A 27,085-nucleotide genomic window follows, 5' to 3' on the forward strand; every position below is an offset into this window, starting at 1 on the left:
TGTATGCGTGTCTCTATACATGTTGAATATGCCTTTTAGTATCTGTGCATATCAAATCCAAATACACACTGTTTAGCTGCTTAGTTGCATACCATATACCATATACCATACCAATATATAAACTGAAATATCTCAATGAATATACAGGGTGACCCATTTTAACTTAGGCAGCCAAATAACTCGAAAAATAAGCAAGATAGAGAAAAATGTTTTAGACAAAAGTTATATGGTTTCGAGGGGGCCATAAGATGGTATCATTGGTTTGACCTTGAAGAGTCATTTGAAGGTCACGTGAAGGTCACTTCAATTTTTTTAAATGGAATACCCTATATATTTTTGTACATTCTTGTAGCTTATTTCGAGAGCTTTCCAAAACACTATAATTAAGTACCTTTCCGTTAAGTACTTTTTGAGTTATGATGCTTGAAATAATTTCTTAATTTTACATAAACCGTAAAATATCTTGTAAAATATTCATTTTTCGATTATCTTACCTTAATACTTTTATGTACAAAATAATGAGAGGAATCAATTGGTGTAAAGAAAACACATAGTTGTTTTTAAGAAAAAATATGGAATTGTTAATTGCAAATTACATATTTTTTCTTCGAAACAACTATGTGTTTTCTTTACACCAATTGATTCCTCTCATTATTTTGTACATAAAACTATTAAGGTAAGGTAATCGAAAAATGAATATTTTACAAGATATTTTACGGTTTATGTAAAATTAAGAAATTATTTCAAGCCTCATAACTCAAAAAGTACTTAACGAAAATGTACTTAATTATAGTGTTTTGGAAAGCTCTCGAGATGAGCTACAAGAATGTACAAAAATATATAGGATGTTCCATTTAAAAAAATTGAAGTGACCTTCACGTGACCTTCAAATGACTCTTCAAGGTCAAACCAATGATACCATCTTATGGCCCCCTCGAAACCATACAACTTTTGTCTAAAACATTTTTCTCTATCTTGCTTATTTTTCGAGTTATTTGGCTGCCTAAGTTAAAATGGGTCACTCTGTATATTAAACTTATTATACACATTATAATAAGTCCACTTTAATAATTGACATACATTAGAAATTCACATACGCTGGACTGTACCACGTACGTCCGTTGTCTTTATACGGCTCTTAACAATGATTGGCATCAATACAGTTAAGACGCAACAAGATACAACGCACGCGCGCGCGCGCGCGCACACACACACACACACGCATGCACATTCGACCAAGGGTCACATATATAGTCGAAAAGCCTATACCTTTACATGTAAAATGTGGACCTTCCAGAGCTTGTAACGCAAAAACGGCTCATAGGATTAAGTTGTGCCCATTGAGACATTTGTTCAGAATCACGATAACTACACATATCCAAAAATTAGCCAAATTTGCAGAAAGACACTTTCCCATAGGAATGGTGCGGGGTCCTTTGTCATATTAGTGGTGTAAATAAAAATATTATATGACTACGGAAATACAAATAAATTATGTTACAAAAACAGCTTCCTTATAATTATGTTATTATGTAACTTATACTCATATTTATAAAAGTAACTAAATTTTATTTTATTAAAAATATCTTACCAGGAACTGTGAGTAATCCATTGTCGAAAAATGGTTCAAAAAATTTATATAGGAAACTTTTATCCACACTGTTTTGCAAGATTGCCTACAATGTTGTGTAAAATATTTTTAAATATTTTGAATGTATATTTGTTTGCGTTATTTAAACACAATTAATATATACTTTAGAACATCTCTATTTCTCTTTGGTTAAATTAGTGATAAATTATTACATAAGATTAAATAATTATTATTTATTTGGAATAAAATACATATTTTTAAAAATAATCATATATATACTGCTCACAACAACAAAATTATCGCATAGATAATTTCACGTCAAAATTTCGCATAAATTCAAATAAGCATAACTGTCCAAAATTGTCGTATTTGAAAAATTCTTATTGCATTTTCAAGCTTGAAGTCTGCACTTTAAAAAGCATTTGTGAAATTTTAAATGTAACCTCCCGCTCTCGCCGCTTTTCCAAAAGTAAGGGCATATTCCGTTTCTAAAAATTTGTATATTTTGACACATCCTATGGCGTGCAACAAATTTTTGTCGCAAATTTCATGCTAATTACAGTAGAATATGGACTTTCTCCTACAAATAAAAAAAAGAGGTCTGTACGATTTTTTTTCGCAGAGTTATGATGTATCAAAGTTACCCTTTAGTTACTTTTTTAGTTATCGCCAGCATTAACATTACCCAATACGCATCATGAGGAGGTTGCTAGTCGGATTTGACGCATCGTGTGTGTGTGTGTGTGTGTTTGTGCACATGTGTGTGCGCGCGTGTGCGTGCGCGCATTAGTGCGCATGTGTTACAGCAGAGATAAGAACCCTGTGGTTCGTCACTCCTTATTATTTTTAGTAATAAAAAGTATTTTAGTAACAAAATCATCTCTGTTGTAACAAATGCGCACGAATGCGCACAGTGCGCTCGCGCGCGCACACACCAGCAACCTCCTCGTGGTGCGCATTGGGTAATGCTAATGCTGACAGTAACTGAAAAAGTAAGAGTAATTTTGATATGTCATAACTGTACGAAAAAGAAAAAATTGCACGAACCTCTTTTTTACTTGTAAAGAAAAATCCCATTTTACTGTGATTAGCACGAGATTTGCAACAAAAATTCACTGCACCCCGTAGAAGTTAGTGTCAAATGCAAATGCAAATTTTTAGAGACGGAAAATGCCCTTACTTTTGGAAAAGCGCCGAGTGCGAATAATGCGAGTAGGAGGATAGGAGATGGCACAGTTCGCGGACAAATTAGGGAGGGAGAGATACGGTAGTACGGGGTGCATAGGTGAGGTTACATTCACAAATTTACAAATGCTTCTTAAAGTGCAGACTTCAAGCTTGAAAATGAAATAAAAATTTTTCAAATATGACTTTTTGGCGGAGTTATGCTTATTTGAATTTACGCGAAATTTGGACGTGAAGTTAGACACATTCTTGAGTCAATTCTAAGACGATATTTCCTTTGGCAAAATTTCGTCCGACGCTTAGTTGTTGAATTATTAAAGGAAGTAATTAACTTATGACAGGTCGGATACAAGAGACAGGCAAGAGTGACGCTTCACCGTCAGACGCGAGTGCTTATGCGGGGCGCCTGCTGCGATCAGTTGATCGCTACATACACATACATGCGAATATATACATTCTCATGCTCTCTCTCTCTCTCTCTCTCTACCTCCCTCTCTCCCTCCCTCACTCTCTCTCTCTCTCTCTCTCTCTCTCTCTCTCTCTCATTTGCTTACTCACTTGATGTCATTATTACTCTTACTTAAATTATTATTTACTTTTTATTATTATACATTTTCACTTTAATTATTATTTTTTTAAATTGTACTGTTTTTCTTACGAGTAAGGGGAAAATGCATTTCATGCATACTCACCGACCGATCCGGTTATGTGGGACTCGAGTACCAAGTTGAATTATCAACTCGGTTTAGTGGGTACTCCCTACCCACTAAAAACCCCTCTCTTTCGTGAATTTTCTCTAACACTGTTTATTTGACATCCCGAAATCTGTTTTCACACAACACCAAAAAATAGTTATTATTACCTTGTTCGATGCATTGCTGTAATTTCTTGAGAAATGAATTTTCCGACAGATCGTACTTTCACTCAAATTGAACGTAGATATCACGTTCTAAGAGACAGAGATCCACACTAAATAATTAATCAAAAGTTCTTTTTTCTTTTATAAATTTCAACATAATTACATTCATTCACTCACTCGATAAGACGAGAAATTTACAAATGACTCTCACTAATCACTATCAATCACTGTCGAATAATCACTGTTGGCAATTAAAAAGCACTCGATTAAAGAAACACACGCACACGTACGTTATTACACGACGTGACGACGCGAAAACACGACGATATTTACCCGGTGACAGAAAACAGTTTTTGGTTATGGTAGGTTACGGTAAGTTAAGGTACTAACAACGCTGTCGAACGTGAATATGTGTTTGATTGAAGAACGCAACAATTTAGCGTATAATATTATTATCATATGATATTTATACATCGTATGATATTTGTTTTAAAATTAATTAGAATAAATAAATGTTTAATACTTTCACTATTAATGTTAAATGTTATTTATTATTAATACTAAATATTATTATTAAATATTCTTAAATATTACTATTAATATTAAATATTTATTTATTTATTTTTATATTTAATATTAATAATAATATTTAATAGTAATAAATAAATATTTAATTTTAATAATATTATTTAAGAATATTTAATTATAATATTTAGTATTAATAATAAATAACATTTAACATTAATAGTGAAAGTATTAAACATTTATTTATTCTAATTAATTTTAAAACAAATATTATACGATGTATAAATATCATATGATAATAATATTATACGCTAAATTGTCGCGTTCTTCAATCAAACACATATTCACGTTCGACAGCGCTGTTAGTACCTTAACTTACCGTAACCTACCATAACCAAAAACTGTTTTCTGTCGCCGGGTAAATATCATCGTGTTTTCGCGTCGTCGCGTCGTGTAATAACGTACGTGTGCGTGTGTTTCTTTAATCGAGTGGTTTATAATTGCCAACAGTGATTATTCGACAGTGATTGATAGTGATTAGTGAGAGTCATTTGTAAATTTCTCGTCTTATCGAGTGAGTGAATGAATGTGATTATGTTGAAGTTTATAAAAGAAAAAAGAACTTTCGATTAATTATTTAGTGTAAATCTCTGTCACTTAGAACGATATCTACGTTCAATTTGAGTGAAGGTACGATCTGTCGGAAAATTCATTTCTCAAGAAATTACAGCAATGCATCGAACAAGGGAATAATAACTATTCTTTGGTGTTGTGTGAAAACAGATTTCGGGATGTCAAATAAACAGTGTTAGAGAAAATTCACGAAAGAGAGGGGTTTTTAGTGGGTAGGGTGTACCCACTAAACCGAGTTGGTAATTCAACTTGGTACTCGAGTCCCACATGACTCACCGGATCGGCCGGTGAGTATGCATGAAATGCATTTTCCCCTTACTCGTAAAAAAAAAACAGTACAATTTGTAACGATGCACCCCCTGCACGTTACTTTGTTCCTGGCATGCGATCCGCCGGAAGCTGCCGCCCGGCAGAACACCCGCCGGGCAGAGGCAGGGGCGCGGTGCGCCCACATTTTTAAGCGTTTGAAACGTACCGTATACGGCTTTAAGCCGTTAGGCTAAATTAGCCGGAAACCACCGAGCGTCGCCGATGCGGCCCGAACCGCCGACCGGCGAAAACCCGCGTTCGGCGCACTTCTCGAACCCCTCCGAACGGGCCCGACCGTACCGTTTTCCCGAAACCCGTTCGGAAGGGGTAATACCGCCGCGCTCCGACGCGGGTAATTAGCCGGTATAAAAAGGCCGCATTCGGCGAATTAAGCACTTTTTTCCAATCCGCTCACGCAAGTGAAAAGATCCGAAAACCTAGACCGCTCCAAAAGAATTAGCCAACTTTCAAGATCCGGAGGTAGAGCGCATTCTTCCTCAATCGAGCACTCTCGATTCTTGACATAGGCTCCTTCCATCTGAGCATTCTTCCGACCGAGAGAAACCGAATCAGAGTGTACTCCGGTTCGATCGAGAGATCTCGATATCGGTCTAACATCCGACCGCCTAAACGCCCGGTGCATACACCTCGGGGTAGAGAGGAGAGCTACCTCGGACGAGACATTCTCGTCGGCACGGCGTTCCCGGAATTTCTTACCTCCATTAGGAAATACTCGCGAATTTCCAAGAACCGTACGCTTATCATCTGCGTAAAAACGGGGCCAGATCGAAAGCCCAGACGAGCGACAAAAATGCGAGCCACGCTACGTCAAACGGTCATTGACCGCGCCGTTTGTAAACACACGCGGTATACGCGCATTCCAACGTGCGAACCCGCGAAAGATATTAAAGCACGGGTTACTTGTGCATCGCGACCGTATACGCTACATCGTACCGTCACACCGTACACGCATACGATCGAACATTTATACATTTTATTTATACACGCTGCATCGTACCGTCACACCGTACACGCATACGTTCGAACAGTTATACATTTCTCTTCTGTACATATTTAACGTGAATAAAACCTCGCTTTTATTTTCTGACGAAAACCCCGAGCGTGATCATTGAGCTTGCCTAACCGAAAACCGAATCCTGATCCCGGCTGCGATTATCCGCCGGCGAGCGCGGAGTTTGTCCGTGACAAATTAAAAAAAATAATAATTAAAGTGAAAATGTATAATAATGAAAAGTAAATAATAATTTAAGTAAGAGTAATAATGACAATAAGTGAGTAAGCAAATGAGAGAGAGAGAGAGAGAGTGAGGGAGGGAGAGAGGGAGGTAGAGAGAGAGAGAGGGAGAGAGTATGAGAATGTATGTATTCGCATGTGTGTATGTAGCGATCAACTGATCGCAGCAGGCGCCCCGCGTAAGCACCCGCGTCTGACAGTGAATCGCGCCACCCTTGCCTGCCTCTTGTATCCGACCCGTCATAAGTTAATTACTTCCTTTAATAATTCAAATACTAAGCGTTGGACAAAATTTTGCCACAGGAAAAATCGTCTTAGAATTGATTCAAGAATGTGTCATTTCAAGGACAATAGGGTTATTTTGAATCACCTGTATATATATATATATATATATATATATATATATATACAGGGTGACCCATTTTAACTTAGGCAGCCAAATAACTCGAAAAATAAGCAAGATAGAGAAAAATGTTTTAGACAAAAGTTGTATGGTTTCGAGGGGGCCATAAGATGGTATCATTGGTTTGACCTTGAAGAGTCATTTGAAGGTCACGTGAAGGTCACTTCAATTTTTTTAAATGGAACATCCTATATATTTTTGTACATTCTTGTAGCTCATCTCGAGAGCTTTCCAAAACACTATAATTAAGTACATTTTCGTTAAGTACTTTTTGAGTTATGAGGCTTGAAATAATTTCTTAATTTTACATAAACCGTAAAATATCTTGTAAAATATTCATTTTTCGATTACCTTACCTTAATAGTTTTATGTACAAAATAATGAGAGGAATCAATTGGTGTAAAGAAAACACATAGTTGTTTTGAAGAAAAAATATGTAATTTGCAATTAACAATTCTCATTAAATATTTTAAAAATCAAGTTTCTCTGAATAAATATAAAATGCGTTTTAATTTTTTAGGGAGAATTTATGTATAATATTTCTACAATGTAAAATTGATTTCATGACAAGTATTATATCAAATTTGCAAATTGCTCTTAGGTACTTGGCTAATAGTAATTATTGATTTTCTATTTAGTTTTGATATTTTATTTTTTTATATTTTTTTATGCTAATTATTGGTTGAGGTTTTGTTTTTCAGAAGAATGGTTTTGTAAGGGAAAATTATTATAAATTATTTTTAAGGACATTAAACATTTTGTTGCATATAAGGTAGAATATTATTTATGTATGTTGTCTTCTAGACAAAAATAAGGAACTCGTATTGTTTTATACGTGCCCATACGCATATCTAGGAGGTAAAACACTCTTCTAAAAAAAATCGGTTTTTTTCCTTTCGAGACAAATATCTCCGAAATTATGAAAGATAGAAAAAACAAATTTCAAATTAAAAGTTAAATGGTTTGAAGAGTTTTTTACAACAATAACAAAAAAACTTTTTATTTTTTTAATTTTTTAAAATATCCCCACCACTAACATTTTTTCCAATTTTGAAATTTCTTTATCATCAAATGAAAGGTTATTTTTTTACGAATCCATATATAATTAAATTATGTGTTTCGAAAAATAATTTTCCAAAATTAATTATAAACCTCTCTGTAAATAAACTATTTATGCCCGTCATCCATGCGCTCGATTCTTTAGGCGTCCACACGTTATGTTTTTATGTAATAGAAGATAATTAATACGTTTGCGTAATAATAAAAAGATTACTAATACTAATACTATCAGATACGCTACTATGTAATCATCTTTTTTTCATGCATAGCTAGAATAACATTGATGTAAGAGTTTAATATATAATAAAATATCAAAACGTTAAACATAAATATATAAGTTCAAAGTACATGCACACGAGTGCATGCACACGAGTGTTCAAAGTACATGCACACGAGTGTTCAAACTGCATGCACACGAAATGACACACGAGTGTAAACTTATTAATTTGAGAAAGCATAAGATGAAGTAATAACAATAACTATAACAACTATAACAAAAACAACAAAAACAACAACAACAATAACACTAACAATAATAATAACAATAATACAATATGTAATATGTATATGTTGTTTAAGACAATAATAATAATAATTACGATATAATTATAATTATTATATAATTAGATAATTATATAGTTGCATAACTTTACATGCACAATGCATATTGCACTTGTTGATTACACTATTATACTATAGAAAAAGTACAACAAACAAGAATTTTTGTCATAAATAATTATAAAAAATTATTAAGTAAAATTTTAAGACAAATAAAAATATTGATAGATATTCTTAAATATCAACACATATCTAAAAAAATCGCAACAATTGTAACCGCATTGACAATACACGATAAAATAATATCACATATTAAATTAATAACGTTCGCAATATTTTATACTATTGTTTCCTCCCCCCAACGATATACATTATTTATATTATGTACTTCAAACATTTTTATAATTATTAATTTTTGACTTTAAATTTTTTAATCTTTTAATCTCTTTTATAGAATTTAAATTAAAGCAAGCCAAAGAAAATAACAACTATGATTCGTGATATAGAATACTAATACTAATAAAACGATAAGTATAATAAATAAATGAACTGCATTACATGTGAAGATGCAACTAACTATATAATAATAATAATAATAATTATTATTATTATTATTGTTATTATTGTTATTATTGTTATTACCCATACAGCACACAAAGATTGCGTACACATTGCAGCAATCTTTCACCGCAATATTGCAACATTGCAAATTCACTGCAAAATGTTGCTGCACCATTGCTGTGGGATTGCAGCAACGTTAAAATGTCCGCTTTTAGGAATAGTGCAATGTAAAATTGTAGTAATGTTACGGTGCAATGTATTTGTAATATTAAAACGCGTTTTGCTATAAATGCAGACCGTTTTAAATTTAATAAATAAACTTTAAAAATATTTAAAAAATGTTTAAGATAGGTAAAAAACATTTCCCTTTAAAAAAATGTCATGCTTTTAAAAAAATATCTAATTGTTTTTTATTAATAAATTTATTAATAATTAATTTTTTATCTATAAATGTTTCTCATTAAATATTTATCTCAATAATATACATACAATAATTTTACAAACCGTCGACACCAGAATATTTTAATACGTGCAATAAATGAACTATTTCTCATTTATCCATTCAGTGAAAAAAAATCTGTTTAATATTCTGAATCCCAACGAGGGATTCAGATTATTAAATAAATTATTTGTTTAATAATCTAGATCCCTTATTAGAATTCAGAATATTAAATAAATCGAGTCAATTTATTAGAAATTAAACCGAATCAAGACAAGAAATATAATTACTGCGTTAGTCCTTTGTAGACCTTATATCTACTTTAGACGAAAATTCGAATACGAATTGGTTAAGTTTGATGTTGCCACGTAGCGGCAAGTAAAGAAACACATGTTACACATTTTCGTTATGTTAAAATGTTGCTGCAATAGGGCGCATCTCGTTTGGACACGTAACGATTGGACACTGAACGATTGGACACGTAATATTGGACATAAAACGATTGGACACTGCACGATTGGACATTGCACGATTGGACACTGAACGATTGGACACTGCACGATTGGACACGCACTCTGCACGATTGGACGCTGCACGATTGGACACTGCACGATTGTACACCGCACGATTGGACACCGAACGATTGTACACCGCACGAATGGACACCGCACGATTGGACACTGCACGATTGCTACCGGCGGGGTGGATGCGGGAGGGGGGCCGAAGGCCCCCCTTGCACCCCCCGCGTGTGTGTGTGTACATATGCGGTGTGTGTTGAACCTCGTTTCGTGTGGAATATTGCAAACCCATGTGGAACGGTGTCTAATCGTGCAGTGTCCAATCGTGCAGTGTCCAATCGTTCCGTGTCCAATATTACGTGTCCAATCGTTCAATGTCCAATCGTTACATGTCCAAAAAAGTGTCACCCCTGCAATATTGCCAAAGTAATATTACAAAATAATATCTCTGCAATATTTCTGCAACATTACACTGCAATGTGCAATGTGCAATCCGGGCACGCCAAGTTTTCATAACTTACTTCGATTTAAAGACTGTGCGATTTAAAACTTGCGTAAAACGTTTTTTCTTTTAAATTATATACATTATATAAAAAATGTTTTAGGAATTAAAAGAATCCTAATTCTCATTTAGTGTCGATTTTAAATATTTTGAAAATCAAGTTTCTCTGAATAAATATAAAATGCGTTTTAATTTTTTAGGAAGAATTTATGTATAATATTTCTACAATGTAAAATTGATTTCATGGCAAGTATTCCCAGTGAGCATTATTGAGAGGAAGAACTCTTTAAGAGGACTTTTTGAAGATCTCATTAATTTGTCTTGAAAACGATATCAATAAGTTATCTTTTTGTAAGATGTCTTTCAAAAGAATTTTTTATGATGTCTACTTATAGATGTCTCTAGAGTCTCTAGTACGAGCTAAACGAGCTCTTATAAATGACATACGATCAGAACTGTAAAAACCTAACCTAACACCCCTATTAGCATTGCGTGATATATATCTATAAAGATTATCTTTATTATTATTAGAGGAGATAAAGGAGGACAAAAATAGAAGGAAGGATAAAATAGAAAGGAGCACACTAGAAATAAGTTAAGTATAAAATAATTTAATCAAGCTATAGATATAATTAAGTTTAAAAAATTATAAACAAGAGGTATAAGTAGATATGGGCCACTATGGTGCGTCAAAACAAACCCCCACCACTCGGCCCCTGGGCCGTGGGCGTGGCCAGGTGAAGTGGAGGGAGGCGTTCTGATTGGTGGAAACAATGCCCCACCTCCCGAAGTCTCGATTTTGATTGGCTTGCACCATAGTGGCCCAGAGTTTGATTGGCTTGCACCATAGTGGTCCAGAGTTTGATTGGCTCGCACCATAGTGGCCCAGAGCTGCGATTGGTCGACGCCGGCTGTGTCGCCGATTTATCAAATTTTTATTTCCCTACCTCCGCGGTACTAGACTCGAAGAAGCAATCCTCCTCCCACTCCAGCCCTGGCCCACCTGTATAGGATTCCGAGTCAAATTCCCGTTACCTAGCCCTTAGTCGCTCTCGCTACGTCTTGGCAGAACGAACCTCCCCACCTACCGACTTTCGGAGGGTAGCCGGCGGTATATGTCTCGAGGAAACAATCCTTACCTCCCCACTCCGTCTCGGCGCCCGCTATGGAATATCGAAACAAGCCCCCTCCGCTCGAACGGTTCATGACGCACTTTATCGGAAAAAGAGACAAAGCATCTCAGTAGGAGACAATAATTATTATAATTATTATAATTATTATAATTAGACTACATTGCACTACAGAGGTAAAAAGATGAACATGCGGATGATTGAACGCGAGGCGGGGGTGTTATAAAGGAAGAAGGGAAAAGTTAAAAGTATTAAACTCGAATTAAGATAAAAAATTTTTACATTTATTAATATTTTTCAAAACCAGCCATTTTTTAATAAAATTTTTGCTTATTATTAATATACAGAAATATATACAAAGAAGAATTATATTTATATTGTTATAAATTTTACATTTTTCTTATGCTACTTACAATATTTATAATTCTATTTTTTAAAATAAAATCGGAAAATGCGCGACTTTTATTTAAAAAAGAAAAAGTCACCCAAGAAATAAGAATATTGTTATACCGACACATATCCGTATGGTAGCGAATATCTGCTATTGATAAATCTACGCTTTACTAATACCGGCGCACATATTTTTGTTTCACTTCGCGTAACAATTTCATGAAACGCCGTACGTCGAATCGCATTAAAGCGTAGATTTATCGAAGTTTCGTTATTTTCTTCTTCTTCGTTTTCCTGTGTGTCTTTTTCTCTCGCTAATAGTAGCTTTTTTATAGCATTAAAATTAATTCGTCGCGAGTTCTCGTAATTGAGAGTAATACCCTTAACTTTACAAGTTTCGTGAGTATTACCCTCCGGTGTTCGCACGATGTAGGCGTAAAATTTCGGGCCCCCGGACACGAACGCCTCGATATAGCTACCGCGGCCGTAGCTTTCGAGTTCATCCGTCATGTCGCCTAGAAAATTTCCCGTAGGCGGCATGTATTCGTTCGAATCACCGGTGCTTATAAAAATACACGAATCCGTATCGTAATATAATACACGACGATCTAAACGTTCTAGGTACTCGTACAATTTTAAACGCGCTAGTGCAGTCGTATACGCTGCTATCACGACGTTTGTTATCGGCGAGGGAACGAGAGCCTCTTGTCGCAGTCGCCACGAAACATACATTACCTCGTCATTCACGGGTAATATGTCGGTTATCTCGTATTCGGCGCTCGTTAGTAATGTCGCGAAACGTTGTTGTGTTTTTACGATTTCGGTAGTCGGCAAATTGGATCGTTGGCCGAATTTTCTCCAGAATGAATTTAAGCATAGTTTCGCAACCGAGCGTAAACCAGGATTCCGCGCGATGTTTCGCTTATCAAGAACGATACCCTCAGTTTTTTCATATTCCCTCAAGTATCGCTCTTTTGCCTCATCGTCGTTTTCCCCGCATTCGCTCGGCCAACCACTGGCTTCCTGTTTAAGCTGTAAAAACGTATTAATATATTCGGCGAACAATCCACCTTGCCGCGACGCGCGATCGTATTGGCTAACTCTATATTGCCAAATTTCGCTTACCGACGTTACGAGATAACCTTTCTCGACGGCCTTGCGTAATTCGCAGGTTACCCAGGTACCCTCGAATTCACGCTCGCTATCATTATGAGTGCACGGTGTCTGAGAAAATGTTTCGCAGCAACTACGACATAACGCGAAGAGTAATTTTCCTCGTACGCGATGCGGAAGTACGGGGTGAAATAAATCACGAGGAGGGAGTACTCTACAGCGTATGAGGCCTTCGAGCGAGTAGAAATTATAATTCGGTGACCTTCCGACTAACGCGCTACATTCATCGCCGACGTAAATTTCCGGATGACCGATCGGAAAAGCGCCCGTCTTCAATACAAACGGGTATAATGAGCATACGTCGACGTAGCGTATTTTCTCCGTACCTGTGACTTCGTATTGAGTTGCGATATTTCCCGTACGCCCACCGAAAAACGCGTCGCGAGGATCGAGCGGTGGTGTTTCTACCATCGGATGGTTCGCGAGAAAATCATACATTACGCGATTGTCGCGCATTTCTTGGTCGAAGGCGCACTCCCACTTTTCCGACACTATGTATCCCCGCTGACGAAGGCGCCATGAAACTGCGAGAGTTCGTTCATATCGCGAATTTAATGTATCTCCGCGATCCTCCCCCGACGAAAGCGCTTTATCGCGATTTACAGGGAAACAAGTTGGACATCCGTGCCAAAAGCAACCGTGAAATTGCAACACGTGACGCTGCGTCTTTCCCGCAACAGACGTTTCGAAATAACCATCGACGAGCGTACCCTCGATCGTGCGATATTCCCGCGCACGCCCCGCGTGATTTATACGGCGGTCGAGTTCGCGCTCCATCCATATCAGCCATTGTAAGGCTTTACGCGAATGATTGCTCGCGCATCTGTATCCCCCCGTAGGAATAATGCCTATCGTATCGGCTTGCAAAAAGTTTTTCCGGAAAACCGTCATGCAGGTCGAAGCAATAGTTGTACATTCCTCGAACGGGCATACATTTCCGCGATCTAGGAAAATTTTTCTAAACGCTACGCACGCTCGTCGAAGAATATCAACATCGTTACGACAATAGCGCACTATCTCGTGTTGGAAGTCGAACACGGTATTTTTTTCCCTCATTTCGGTATGCCATGTGAGAAAGCGTTCGCGCTCTTGCGATTTCATGTTATCCGGAGAATAATATTGTACATCGGGTAACGGTCCGACGTACGTTTGATTTTCGATAGTATTAAATAAATGCGGAAAAATGCCCTTATCCTCAGTATCCTTTAGCCCGAAAGCCTTAGGTAATTCGGATAAGCGCATCGGCATATAATTAACGCTATCGATGAATTTTGTATGTCCCGCGGTTAAAAGAATAATTTTTGTGCCGTTTAAAATTACTTTCGGTTCAATATCCCTACAATTTTCCACGATATATTTCAAAATAAATTGCGCGTCGAACGCTTTCGCATTATGCGCTATACAAATTATGTGTTTAAAATATTTTACCGGACGCGTAACGAAATCTACAAACTGTTTAACCGGATCGCGTTGAAATACGAACTCTCGTACTCCGCACCAACGGCACCACACGGGCATGTTATTTTCCCCCACGCATGCTTCACAAATCTGTTGCGCGATGCATAGCGTCGGAATATGTTTTTTTATATTTCCCGTTCCTTCGACCGTCTCGTCCTGCCGCGTTTCGAAATCGTAAAAGCCACACGTCCCTTTCCGCGTTCATATGCACGTTCGTTCTTTTCCGCGTTATCACATATGTTCCGTGCTTCTTCTTCTCTCGTGCTAGATATATCTACCTCATCCGGTACCATCGCTGATGAAGATGGCCCGGCAGAGGAAATATCGACACGTTGTCGAAGAGGTTGCATATAACACATATGATTGCGCGGTTGTTGTGAACGGCATAATTTGCAATAAGAAACGCCGCATTCGTGTTTTAAATTCGATTTAACGATACGCCCGCAACTATCGCAAAATCGCACGATGCTACAAACATTAGCGCGTGTTCTACCGTCGTACGATTTCTCGCTACGATGACGCTCGAAACACCTTGCACCGTAAAATAGCCGATTGCACGCGTCGCATTTTATTTCCGCGTAAGTGGAATCGCACGGTGGTGCGGATAAGCATCGCGGGCATTTATTTAAGCACCGGTGACTATTGGGTCTATCGTTTCGGAAGCCTACATTACACGCTACGCAATAATCGCGAGTACCAGCGGCGGCTTTTTAATTTAAAATAGGATTATAATGTCGCGAATCCTCGTAATACATGATATTTAATCGCCGCGAGGACTCGCGTCCGAGAGAAGCGAGTATTTCGGCACCGTTATACATCGGTTTTTCACCGCGACCGAAAGTATTAAAATTATACACAATAATCGCGATATTGTCGGCGGCGAAATAACGCTGGAAACGTTCGATTTCACGAATTCCACAACCCTCTTCCGGTATTGCGACACCGGCATTTCTCGTTAATTGCAATGCACATTCGCGTTGTAACGAAGAATGCTGATATCTTATCGCGTTCCATTTCTCATGCAGCTCACCCGTACGGATATTACCGCGCTCGCTATAAGTTTGAGCTACTACGAGAGCTCGAGGGAAGCACAGGTTATCGGAATTATTAATTTCGACTATCGAACTTTTCGCGACATCCTCCCGTGTTAACGTGACGCGACCGCGACCCGAAGGCATCGAGACATTATAAACCCGTATGTTAAATTGGTCGGCGATATCGAGACCACCGGCGCTCTGTGCTAACGAACTCACAAGTCTCCAAATGTCCTCGTAACTCAAATCACGCGCCGGACGAAAAGATATACCCGCAGGACCATGCGATAAATTCGGCGAATCAAACGATAATCCTACGTAATCGCCCGGTTCACATGAATTTAACGCATACGCGTGAATTTCGCGAAACGCGTTTTCTAACGAGTGATATATATCGTTGCCTTCAGTCAACGGACGTATCGCGAAACTCGCTTCTCTACCGATTACCCGGAATCTTCTAAATTGTCGCGCATTTTCCGATATTAAATTTACAAAATTAAAATTATTATTTCCGACCTGTTGGTGAAGTTGTTGCTGCTGCTGCTGATGTTGCTATTGTTGTTGCTGTTGTTGTTGTTGCTGTTGCTGCTGGTACTCATGCTCCTCCTCCTCGTCCTCTTCACCCTCCTCGGTCTCGGATGAAATATTTTCCGAGCGGGGTAACTCGGCTACCTCCCCCTCAGTCTCATCCTCTTCCGCTTCTTCTTCCTCATTGGTGTGGGAGAGCGCAGAATTTTGTTGGCCGTCAACACCACCTCCGTATTGTACTGTTAAAAAACCATATAAATTATAAATACTATTTTTGTTATTTTTATTATTTTAATATTTTTATACTCAAATGTAATCCGTACTATAAATATTATAATACAACGAAATAATCTCACCTTTTTAGCAATATTTGTTGTTTTTTATTCCGCTACTAATATTCTGGGGAATAGCTAATCCCCCAGCGACGAGTTTCTAAAGAAAAATTAAGAATTTGGATTAAATTCGAGCATAAAAATATATCGAGAAATAAATTATTAAAGTTACCTTCTCTGGAGGGAGCGTATATATTTTCCTCTTCTTCCTCTCTCACAGTCTCTTCTTCTTCTTCTTCTTCTTCTTCCAGCACTATCACTTCTTCCTCTTCCTGCACTTCTTCTTCTTCTTCCCCACTCTCTTCTGGCTCTTCTTCGTTAATCTCCACTCTCCCGCGCTCCTCCATCTCTCGCGGAAATTCTAATAATATTTCAAGATTCGAATATTTAATATTATAGAAACAAAATTTAAAACAGTTCTAAAATTATTTTTATATTTGAATTTTCGTTTTAGCCTATTTTTTACATAATCATCATCTTTACCCGGCGAGAACACTTCGCTATCAGGGCTATTGATTGCATATGTGATGTCGTCAGCGTTCATGTTTTCCTCGTCGTCGTCGTCGTCGTCAAGAACGACAACGGGAATCGCCGGATTTTCCTCGAGTAATCGCGGTCTTCCTGAAATGTAGAATATTTTTTATTAGTATTGATTATTTTTATTACTACCGAACATTCTATCCGAGAAAAATTAGCACTCGTTTTCATTACGTGCAAAACTTACGCGAAGGACCTGCCTCGGGTTCTTCCTCTGCGCGGCGTCTACGTGAAGGTCGCACTATCGCTGTTCTCGCGAGATTATTGTTTCCTGTGATTAATTAGTAATTAAATATTTAACTTTATAATCGCGATTTTTCGTATTTTTTCTTTGAAAGCAAAAATAAATAAAATAAGTAAAATAATTACCCGTCGACTGGATCCTACTGTAGTTTTGAAGTAGGTAGGTTATATGTCCACCTACATCTTCCTCTTCTTCATATTTTTCATCTTCGCTCAAGGCTCTTCGTGCACTAATTATTTCGCCGGCAATATTTAGTAATTTCGCGTCGCCGCCGAAATGCCCCAATTTATATAAAATTGCAAGCAATGTATCGGAGCAGGCACACGCGAAATTCGAAAATACGCTGTAATTATGTTCACTTGTTTCCGTTAATTTGGAAATGTAGCTCGCGGAATTTATCTTTGGAAATAAACTCGCAGCCAACTTTGCACAACTCGATATCAAATTTTTATTACACGCCATTTTTTTTTTTCTTAAAGGAATAACACGCGAGTGAAAATCGTACAAGTTTCCTCGGGCAAAGAAAATCTCGAAAATGCTTATATTCGGTTAAGCGTTGTCCATTTTATATATTTTCCTCCCCACTCAAAAAGGAAAATCAAACAAACCTTTATCAGCGCACGGAGAAGTCCATAAAAAATGTAGAAGTTTGAAACTTCTTGTAGTCGTATATACCGTATTGTAATTATATTTTTCACCGTAGCGCGAATAATCTATTTCATTTCTTATTTTGTTTTTCGAGAAGCAACTGACGCTAAACATTTTGCTAATTACCTTAATTAAGTAATGGTTTACGCATATGATTTCTTAAAAACTAGGCGTAATAAAAAAAAATTTGTAATTATTTTATTTGTCAAAGATTTTTATTTTGCGTCGACCATAGCTATTGCTCGAATATAATAAATTTTTAAAATTATTTGTTTCTTTATAAGAAAAAATACACGTTTAATGCTAATAATAATAATAATACACGACGTGTTGCTGCGTGTTCGCAGTAAAGGACAGAAGGAGATATCGGGAAATATGTTGAAAACGTAGTAAAAAGTACTCTGTGAATTTTTTTTTTAAGAAAAACTTGTTATGTTATTTATTATATTTTATCGATGTACATTTATTTATTGGTTTTCATAAAATTTTCGTTTTTGTAAAATCGCACGAGAAATTTCATTAAATTTAAGCGAAAGTATCTCTACAAATATAATGCTGAAATATACATCTAAAAATGTTAAATTATTAATTTGAGTTCGAACACTTTGTTCGATTTGTTCATAATTTCCTTTAATTGTGAGTTTTATAATTTCGCAATCTATGTACGATGAGGGAAGTTTTAATTCTATTTCGTTTATTATATAGTTAGCACATGTATTGACAGTATCAACGATATTAATTAATTGCGACAAATGCGTATCTATGCATTTTATAATATTTTCCAAGCCGAGGAAAGTAACTTTCTGCATCACGATAGCGGTGTTATAAGTTTTTCGTTTCTTCGATGGAGGTTGTTCTTCCTTCTCGACATTACTCGCGGAATATTCGTTGGTTTCCTTGTATGCCACTAGAATAGCCCTCGAGCCATAAGCGCTGGTAAAGTTGATGGTGATATTGTTAATAATAATCGGATTTATTCCTCCCGTTCTTTTTTGATCGTCGTTCAAATACTGTCTCATATGTTCCATGCAGGATTGAAATTGCTGCCACGTGTCGGAGTCGAGACAAATCCCATCGGCATTATTGCTCGTTAATTTAACAATTGGAACAAAACAGTCTTCCTTCGTCGATTGCAATCCCACTTGTATCTTCTTAGTGAAGGATGAATTAAGTCCGTATGTTGTTGATAGCAACAAATGTCGGTTTCTTCCACCGTTGCCGATTTTATTGTCTCCATTTCCCGGCTCCTTAATATCGCAAACATGCGAGGATTTCACAAAACTGGCTATTTCGGTCGTTCCAGCCATTACTATTAACCACTCGAAACAAACTCGAAAAATGTACTGTGCAAAAAATAATCACAACAACAACGTTAGCGTATTTGCGTAGAATTTTTCTTCTTCGCTCGAGACTTAACTTCTGTTAACGACGAAATTCGAATGAATACACGGTTTGTCCTCGCGCTTATATTACTGCTTCTCCCACCTAAAAAAAAATCTAAGCAAAAAGAGTGGGGGGAAATAATATGGGCAGAAGTGAGCATAAATGCGTATTCAAACAAAATATTTTACAATAATCAAAGAAAAATACCGAGAAACTTCTATAAACGTTTCTAGAAACTTCTAAAAATTTTCTCTAAGCTATATCTCGAGTGATTCACCACGGGAAAAATATTTAGGGGATGTTTTATTAAGGAAGATTCGAATGATAAATTTATAGATATTACGGGCGGGGGTATATCTGAATGTTTAATTTAAAAAAAATGTGAAATCTTATCAGATTTCTTAGTCGATACGGTATATATGCTGTTTCAGCATGACAAAAAAAATAGGTTGAGGATTTAGGATGAGGGTTTCGCTAGGGTAGATTCAAGGTGAGAAAGATTTTCCATATCTTCCTAAATTATTTGGAAACAGAATTGTTTTCTTAATCACTATTGCAAATATAGCGGGGTTATTTTAAAATGAAAACCATTGACGGTTATCTTAAGATGAGATTATTTTATTGAATGTCTCTAGTTTTTTAACGTGTGTTTAGGGTTTTAAGAATCTCTAGATATTATTATTATATCACGGGGGGATAGTGTTTGTCTGAGTCAGCTATCGGTTGATTCATAAAATACGAGTATGTACAGGTATTTTGTAATTTAGGCGATACATCGATTTAAAATATATTTTCCAGAATTTAAGCATTTTATTTTTACTATAAGCGTATATGGAGAATCAATTATAAGCTCATTAGCGTTGGTGCTCGCGAAAGTCGCCGATGCGAGCCTACCCTCGCGCGAATACGCTTACTCGCGGTCGCGCGTCGTGTATCATCTAATCAGCGGTGCTTTCCGCTCGCACGCGTAACAGAGAACGCTAGCGCGAGCACGTGGCCGGCGCGGATGGGGCCCCACGCGAATAAGCTTATTTTCTTCTTACATTCCTGTATAATATTCGAGGAGCATGCGCATTTTTTTCTTTCTTAGATCATTGTTGTTAAATATCGTCGTTTACTTTTTTATTTATGAGATTGTTCCTAAACGCGAAATCGATTATTTTGTGTAATGGACGTGCGCTGGAAACATCCTTGGACGTCGATCGTCTGCGGTCCTACGAGATGCGGGAAAACAATTTTCGTGAAAACATTTCTTCGACATTTATCCCGCATGTCCGATGTCCGATTCGAGAGAATTTTATTTTATTACGCCGAGTGGCAAGATGCGTATCAGTGCTTACATTGCGACACGGGAGAGAGAGAAGAAGAGAAAAGCGAGAGCAAATATAGCGATAATGCTTTAATAAAATCGAGGAAAAATATAATCGAATTTCGCGAAGGGTTACCGCGTCCGGAGGATTATTCTAACGATGCGCTTTCTCCGAAATTGGTGATAATCGACGATCTTATGAGGGAATCGTCTTCGTGCGACGCTATCGTGGATCTATTTACGAAAGGAAGTCATCATAAGAATCTCAGCGTTATACTCATTTCGCAAAATCTTTTCCATCAGGGACGTGGACAGCGCGACATATCTCTCAACGCGAATTATATAGTAGTTTTCAAAAATCCGCGCGATCGTGCGCAAATTCGTCATTTAGCGCGTCAGGTATATCCCGACGATCCAAAATTTATGGAAGAAGCGTACTACGACGCTACCTCGAAGCCGCATGGATATTTATTGCTCGATTTGAAACAATCGACTCCAGACGAATACCGATTTCGCACGTGTATCTTTCCGGAGGATACTCTACATTACGTCTACATACCACGTAAATCTGTCATTAGAGCCGGAAGCGTATAAAAGAAAGGTATTCGCAGCCGCGAGTTGTAGTTGTGCGATTACGACGCAATGGTGAAAAAAGCAGACCCTAACAAAACATCATCGGCAGCGACAGCGAGGAATTTACCGAATAGCGCAATAAAGACTGCAAAACGTTGCATCGGAGAGAGGAACCTGTGTCTCTTAAAAACTCTATGCTATTTGAAAAAAAATCAAAGAGCGGCGTTCTTACGCGATGCCGACAATAAATTTGTAAAGTGTATTCAGGAGTGTATTTTCAATACGCTCGAAGGTAACGTACCGCTCGAATCTAGCGAAAAAAAGCGCTTGTCCAAGCATAAAACGACTTTACGGCGCATCGCGGCAAAGCGGGGTAATTTGAAGACTAAAAGAAAACTATTGGTACAACGCGGAGGATTTTTACCCTATATTATCGGTCCTATACTCGGAGCTTTATTATCACGGATTATCGGCGAGTGAAAAGAAATACAATTCTTTATATTCTTTGTGAGGAAAAATAATAATATTTGGAAAAGTATTAAAAATGGAAAAGGCTAAAAAAATGGTTTTAATTTCTACGGAAAATCTCGAAAAAATGCAACGAATGCAGCAGCAGCAGCAGCAAAATCAACAGTCGGAAAATGTTAATAATACGGAAAATGATAATAATAAATCTGTACGGACACCGGGAACCCCTTTATCGCGACTCGATGCGGAGATGTGTCGTATTCTCAATCTCTCGACTCCCGCCGACGAGGGTGAAAGATGGAAAATGTATAAAGAAGTACTTCAACGTTATCTTTACTTTGTTCGGGATGCAAAAAAGCGTTTTCGCAAAGATTCGCGTGGGGTTTTAAACGGCGACGCCGATGATAAAACTGAGCAAGACGAGGACATGTACTTGGAAGATGACGATACCGAAGAATTTACGCGTACTTTAATTAGTAGCGTTGAAGATGGAGGAGGAGGTGACGCTAATAGTTTCGGAAAAAAACGCGATCAATCGGCGGAAATGATTAAAAATATAATCGAAAGTGTGCCGAAAACTTATCGCTACAAAGCTCACACGCTATTGAAATATTTACTCGATGCTCCGTCGTCAAAGATCGGTTGGGATAGACAAGGACTCGTGACTATAAACGGTGCGGTTGTAACGGGTTCGAATATTAGCGATCTCATAAATGACGCGATACGCGAGAGAAAAACAGTAAAAGCAATCGGAAGAGTTCAGTTTGCGCGATTACTGCAGGACATAAACACACCTTCCAGTCTCATAGGAAATCGTAGTTTTTTACACGTAGGCAAAATAGCTCGTCGTATTAAAAGCAGCGAATTAGCAGCTGTTACTTCCACTCCGAAAACTCGTCGTTCACGCAGCAGGTTAAACGAGACAGTTGTATCCGAAGGAGATACGGTATTTATATCTGCCGATGAGGATGAGGATGAGGCCGATAAAACATTAGCAAGTAAGGATGAGAATTCCCCGACGAAGAAAGCAAGAGGTTTATTCGGTTGGAGCAAATTCTAATAAGATGGAACTCGAAAAATTATATTACGATCCTTCGCACTACGCGGGTTATTCAGCGACGGTCAATTTATCACGAGCGGCTAAGCCGAATTTCTCGCGTAACGAGGTTGTCGACTGGCTTAAATCGCAAGACGCGTACACGCTGCATCGTCCAGTACGACGAAAATTTCCGCGTTTACATTATAACGTGACAAATATCGATGATTTATGGGAGGCTGATTTAATCGATCTTCGTAATCTTAAGAGTTATAACGACGGATATTCCTATCTACTGGTGGTTATCGATGTACTTAGCAAATTTGCTTGGGTAGAACCTTTGCGCGATAAAACTTCGGCGTGCGTAATAAAGGCCTTTCAAAACATATTCTCGAGAAACAAAAAACGTTTACCCGTTACCTGCAAACCGACAAAGGTAAAGAATTTATCGCGAGCGCTGTACAAAAATTCTTAAAAGAAAAAAACATCCGATTTCGTGTAGCGCGAAATCCCGATATCAAAGCAGCTATAGTCGAACGTTTCAATAGAACACTTAAGGAGAGGATGTGGCGCTATTTTACACATAAAAATACTCGCCGTTATATCGATATTTTGCAGGATATTGTTCACGCTTACAATCATACTCGTCATTCTAGCATTAAAATGCAACCAGCGATCGTTACGTTGGAAAATGCACGTATCGCGCGAGAAAATATGAATCGACGTTGGAATATCAATGCCGAAGATGCTGAAGGAAGAAAAAATCGCGGGCGCAAACAAAAGTGTAAATACAGAGCGGGCGAGCTCGTACGCATTAGTAGAGCAAAAGCAGCGTTTGAGAAAGGATACGAGGCGGGATGGAGTGAAGAAATATTTCGAATTCATCGCGTTCTCGAATGGAGAAGACCTCCTGTATACGAACTAAGCGATTTACAGGGCGAGGTTATAGACGGGATTTTTTACGAGCAGGAATTAACGCAAGTTATTAAAGACTTACGAGAGGGAGAATTTATCGTAGACCACGTGATAAAAACCAAGGGACGGGGCGACAATAAACAATTACTAGTTAGTTGGCGGGGATATCCTTCTAAATTCGATTCTTGGATATCAGCCTCGAGTTTAATATCAAAATGAGAGGGGAAGAATTTCACATAATCCTCCCGAGTAATAGTAGCATGCACTACTTTCCGGAAAATAAAACAACGTGTTGCACCATCGAATTACCTCAGCGTATAGACTTAAGCGGTCGTTGGGAAGTAGCGCTCACGGAGATCCAGTTTCCGTGTAGCTTTTTACATATACGCCCTGGAGAAGGAACAATAAAATTTATCGATATTAATAAGAGCATCGATGCGTTTTCTCATGCGGATGTCGAAGTATCACCAGGCGTTTATTCGAGCGTACGCGATATTATAGAGACAATGAATGACGCGTGCAAACCTGTAAAAGCCCATGTCGTTTGGGAATTAAAAGCTGGTGGTAAAGTTGTTATGAGACTTTCCTGCAAAGAGAGGAAATGCGATATGGAACATCATGTGCATTTTTCCGACAAGCTTTGTCGTATGCTCGGTTTTGATTCACGCTGTGGAAGTTCGAACGATCTACTACCGATCTACTACAATCCTGACATTCCTCCTTCTTCGAGCATTGCTTTTCCAAAATTTCCTTTTGTACTCACGGGTGACGACTATATAATAGCCGACATACCAGCTAGTTTGTTGCAAGGTATTCCAGACAAACTTTTCGTCTACTGCGACATTTGCGAACCTTATATTACGGGCGATGTACAATCGCCTCTTCTTCGAATAGTCACGCACGATGTACGAAACGATTATCCGTTTGCATCCACTCAGATAAAGCATTTTTCGCCCGCGCAATACATCGCGCTGTGGCGAACGAGTTTCCGTACGATCGAAATAGATATAAGAGATCAGCTGGGGAAGAGCATACCATTCGAATTCGGAACGTTGACGGTAACTTTGCATTTTAGGTGTATCGATTAGATATTATAAAATACACGGAATCCGCGAAAGAGAAAAACGCATTTGACCGTTCATTATTATTATTATTATTAATGGACTATTACTCGGTATATCGCGACGAATTACAGAACGGAGGCGGTCGCGGCGGCGGAATCCCGCGAGTTTTCGTCGGATCGCCCTATCAGCGCGGTCACGGAATCGGCAGTTTTCTCGGGGGATTATTCAGACGCGTACTACCATATTTAGGTAAAGCCGCGCGAGCTGTGGGAAAAGAAGCTTTACGGGCTGGCGTTAATGTAATCGAAGACGTCGAAAACAATACGCCATTTAAGGTAGCGGCCAAACACCGTTTTGAAGAATCGCGAGACAAACTCAAGAGAAAAGCCAAAGAAAAAATAAGTAGTCTAATGAAGGGTTCGGGATATAAGTCTGATGCGAAAATGCATGTAGCTCAGTTCCCTTTTGTCGGGCTTGATAATCACATCGCACGATCCGCAATAACATCGGCTCGCAAGCGACGACGAACGAGTAAGAAAATCAAAGCGGTTGGGAAAAAAAGAACGAGTACAAAAGCGCAGAGAAATAAAAAGAAGAAGAAAAGTCGTACGGTTGTGAAAAAAAGACTTAAGACGTCTGCGAAACGACGTAAAATCGGTAAAAAACGTACCGTATCCGATATATTTTCTTAAGCGGTTATATTCGGAGCATTCTAATTTAACGACGGTGGCGAGCGACGGACGACAGCGAGCAATTTGCGATAAAGAAATATGTCTTTTCTTCACACGCATTCGAGCGAGTGTTTAAAGAGCGAACTAGATCTCTTCTCTCTACCACCTACGCAAACTAGCATCGAAAATTCGCAATGGATTCATTACAAACCCGTGACCTCTCTCTCGGACGACTCGCCGATAGAATTCGTCATCCCCGGACACGGAGAAGAATATTTAGATCTCACGCACACCATGCTGAGTCTTCGTCTACGTGTAGAAACAAACGCCGATTCCGCGAGACAGGCTTCAGGAACAAGCGCCGAAAGAATAGCCGTAGGCCCTGTAAATCATTTGCTTCATTCTATCTTCAATCAAATCGACGTGTATTTCAATCAAAAGCTCGTGTCGCCTCCAAACAACGCTTACGCGTACCGAGCGTACATAGAGGCGTTGTTAAATTATTCTTCACCCGCAAAAACTTCCCATCTAACTTCCTGTCTATGGGACATGGATGCACCCGGACACATGGACGATCTGTTGGAAACAAATCCCAGCAATCCCGCTCTCGCGAGACGCGCTCGTTACATTTCCGGAGGAAAGGCGTTAGATCTCGTAGGACATCTCCATTGCGACGTTTTCAATCAAGACAAATTTTTAATTAACGGTGTAGAAGTACGGTTGAGATTCGTTCGTTCGAAAGATTCGTTCTGTCTCATGGAAAGTAGCGGAACATCGAAAATTCACATTCTCGACGCTACCTTGCTCGTTAGAAGGGCGAAAATAAGCTCGGGTTTGTTACTCGCGCATGCTAGAATGATGAGTAAAGTTACAGCCAAGTATCCGCTCACGAGAGTCGAGGTTAAAACATTCACGATTCATAGCGGCGTTATGGGTGAATCGTTAGATAATGTAATACTCGGTCAATTACCGAAGCGAGTAATAGTCGGTTTCGTTAGTAATAAAGCGTTTAACGGTGACAGAAAATTAAATCCGTTTAATTTCAAGAACTACGGAATAAATTTCTTCTCGCTGTACGTCGATGGCACGCAAATCCCCAGTAGGCCTTTGCAACCAGCTTTCTCCGAGGAGGAACCGCTTTACATCGAAGCTTATCAAACGCTTTTCTCGGGAACAGGTATTCATTTTTTGAACGAGGGAAATTCTATAAGCAGAGACGACTATTTCAAAGGATATACTTTATTCGCTTTTGATCTTACTCCCGATCTATCCGCTAATTGCGCTGGACATTGGAATCTCGTCAAACATGGTAGTTTACGATTCGTAAGAGCACTTTCCGAGACGATTAATTGTATTATCTATGCCGAATTCGATAATGTCATAGAAATCGACTCGTCTCGTCAGGTCATCGTCGATTTTTCGGGGTAAATTTTTTATAGACGCTTAAAATTGTTCCCCCTCTACTTCGCTCAAAACTCCGACATCAGTGCGCAACGTTTCGAAAAATATTCAGTTTCGTTGGAGACACGCTCGGCGTCGTTGTTTTACATAGAGCCTCGCGTCGAATCACATAAGTTTTTTTCGTAAGATGGATATAGTCGTCGATATTCAGGGTTTCCGCGATGCGAAGAAAAAGTTTATCCCTAAGGAGGTTGCTATTGTAGCGATTGACGCTCCAATCGTCGATCATTGGATTATGATACCGACGCATTCGTTTGCCAAATTACCTGAAAAAATAAGACAAGAAAACAACTGGCTCACACGAAATCATCACGGCATTGAATGGTTCGATGGCG

The 27,085-nt window shown here is 38.2% G+C and overlaps 3 protein-coding genes across 3 annotated transcripts in view; 1 reads left to right on the plus strand and 2 right to left on the minus strand.

Annotated features, from left to right (window-relative positions):
* LOC145975859 (uncharacterized) overlaps positions 1-14,331 on the minus strand; it is a 66,073-nt gene extending 51,742 nt beyond the window's left edge. The window contains exons 1-3 of the mRNA XM_083106599.1: positions 12,297-14,331; positions 2,152-2,171; positions 1,592-1,676 (exon numbers count right to left, since the gene is read on the minus strand). Coding sequence (XP_082962725.1) covers positions 1,592-1,676; positions 2,152-2,171; positions 12,297-14,331 — 2,140 coding nt within the window. The remainder of the gene's footprint in view (positions 1-1,591; positions 1,677-2,151; positions 2,172-12,296) is intronic.
* Positions 14,332-16,133: 1,802 nt separating this feature from the next.
* Positions 16,134-16,899, minus strand: LOC145975860 (uncharacterized). Its single transcript, XM_083106600.1, has 2 exons — positions 16,614-16,899; positions 16,134-16,348 (listed from the first exon to the last, which is right to left on the minus strand). Exons 1-2 carry the CDS (start codon positions 16,786-16,788, stop codon positions 16,134-16,136), a joined length of 390 nt encoding a protein of 129 aa, XP_082962726.1. The 5' UTR covers positions 16,789-16,899.
* Positions 16,900-25,388: 8,489 nt separating this feature from the next.
* Positions 25,389-26,717, plus strand: LOC145975861 (uncharacterized protein F54H12.2-like). The gene is made up of 2 exons (XM_083106601.1): positions 25,389-26,286; positions 26,467-26,717. Exons 1-2 carry the CDS (start codon positions 25,389-25,391, stop codon positions 26,715-26,717), a joined length of 1,149 nt encoding a protein of 382 aa, XP_082962727.1.
* Positions 26,718-27,085: the final 368 nt, after the last annotated feature.

Source organism: Camponotus vicinus, unplaced genomic scaffold (assembly GCF_025532165.1).
Source record: "Camponotus vicinus isolate PSW18456_S1 unplaced genomic scaffold, iyCamVici1.0 SCAF_8, whole genome shotgun sequence".
NCBI classification, from domain to species: Eukaryota; Metazoa; Arthropoda; class Insecta; order Hymenoptera; family Formicidae; genus Camponotus; species Camponotus vicinus.

Excerpts from the sequence above, each read along its gene's own strand:
- LOC145975861 (XM_083106601.1), top strand. The coding sequence starts at position 25,389 with ATGTCTTTTCTTCACACGCATTCGAGCGAGTGTTTAAAGAGCGAACTA. Across the intron at positions 26,287-26,466 it reads AGTAATAGTCGGTTTCGTTA|GTATTCATTTTTTGAACGAG; the intron begins GTAATAAAGCGT and ends TCTCGGGAACAG.
- LOC145975860 (XM_083106600.1), bottom strand. The coding sequence starts at position 16,788 with ATGGAGGAGCGCGGGAGAGTGGAGATTAACGAAGAAGAGCCAGAAGAG. Across the intron at positions 16,349-16,613 it reads ATACGCTCCCTCCAGAGAAG|TACAATACGGAGGTGGTGTT; the intron begins GTAACTTTAATA and ends GTTTTTTAACAG.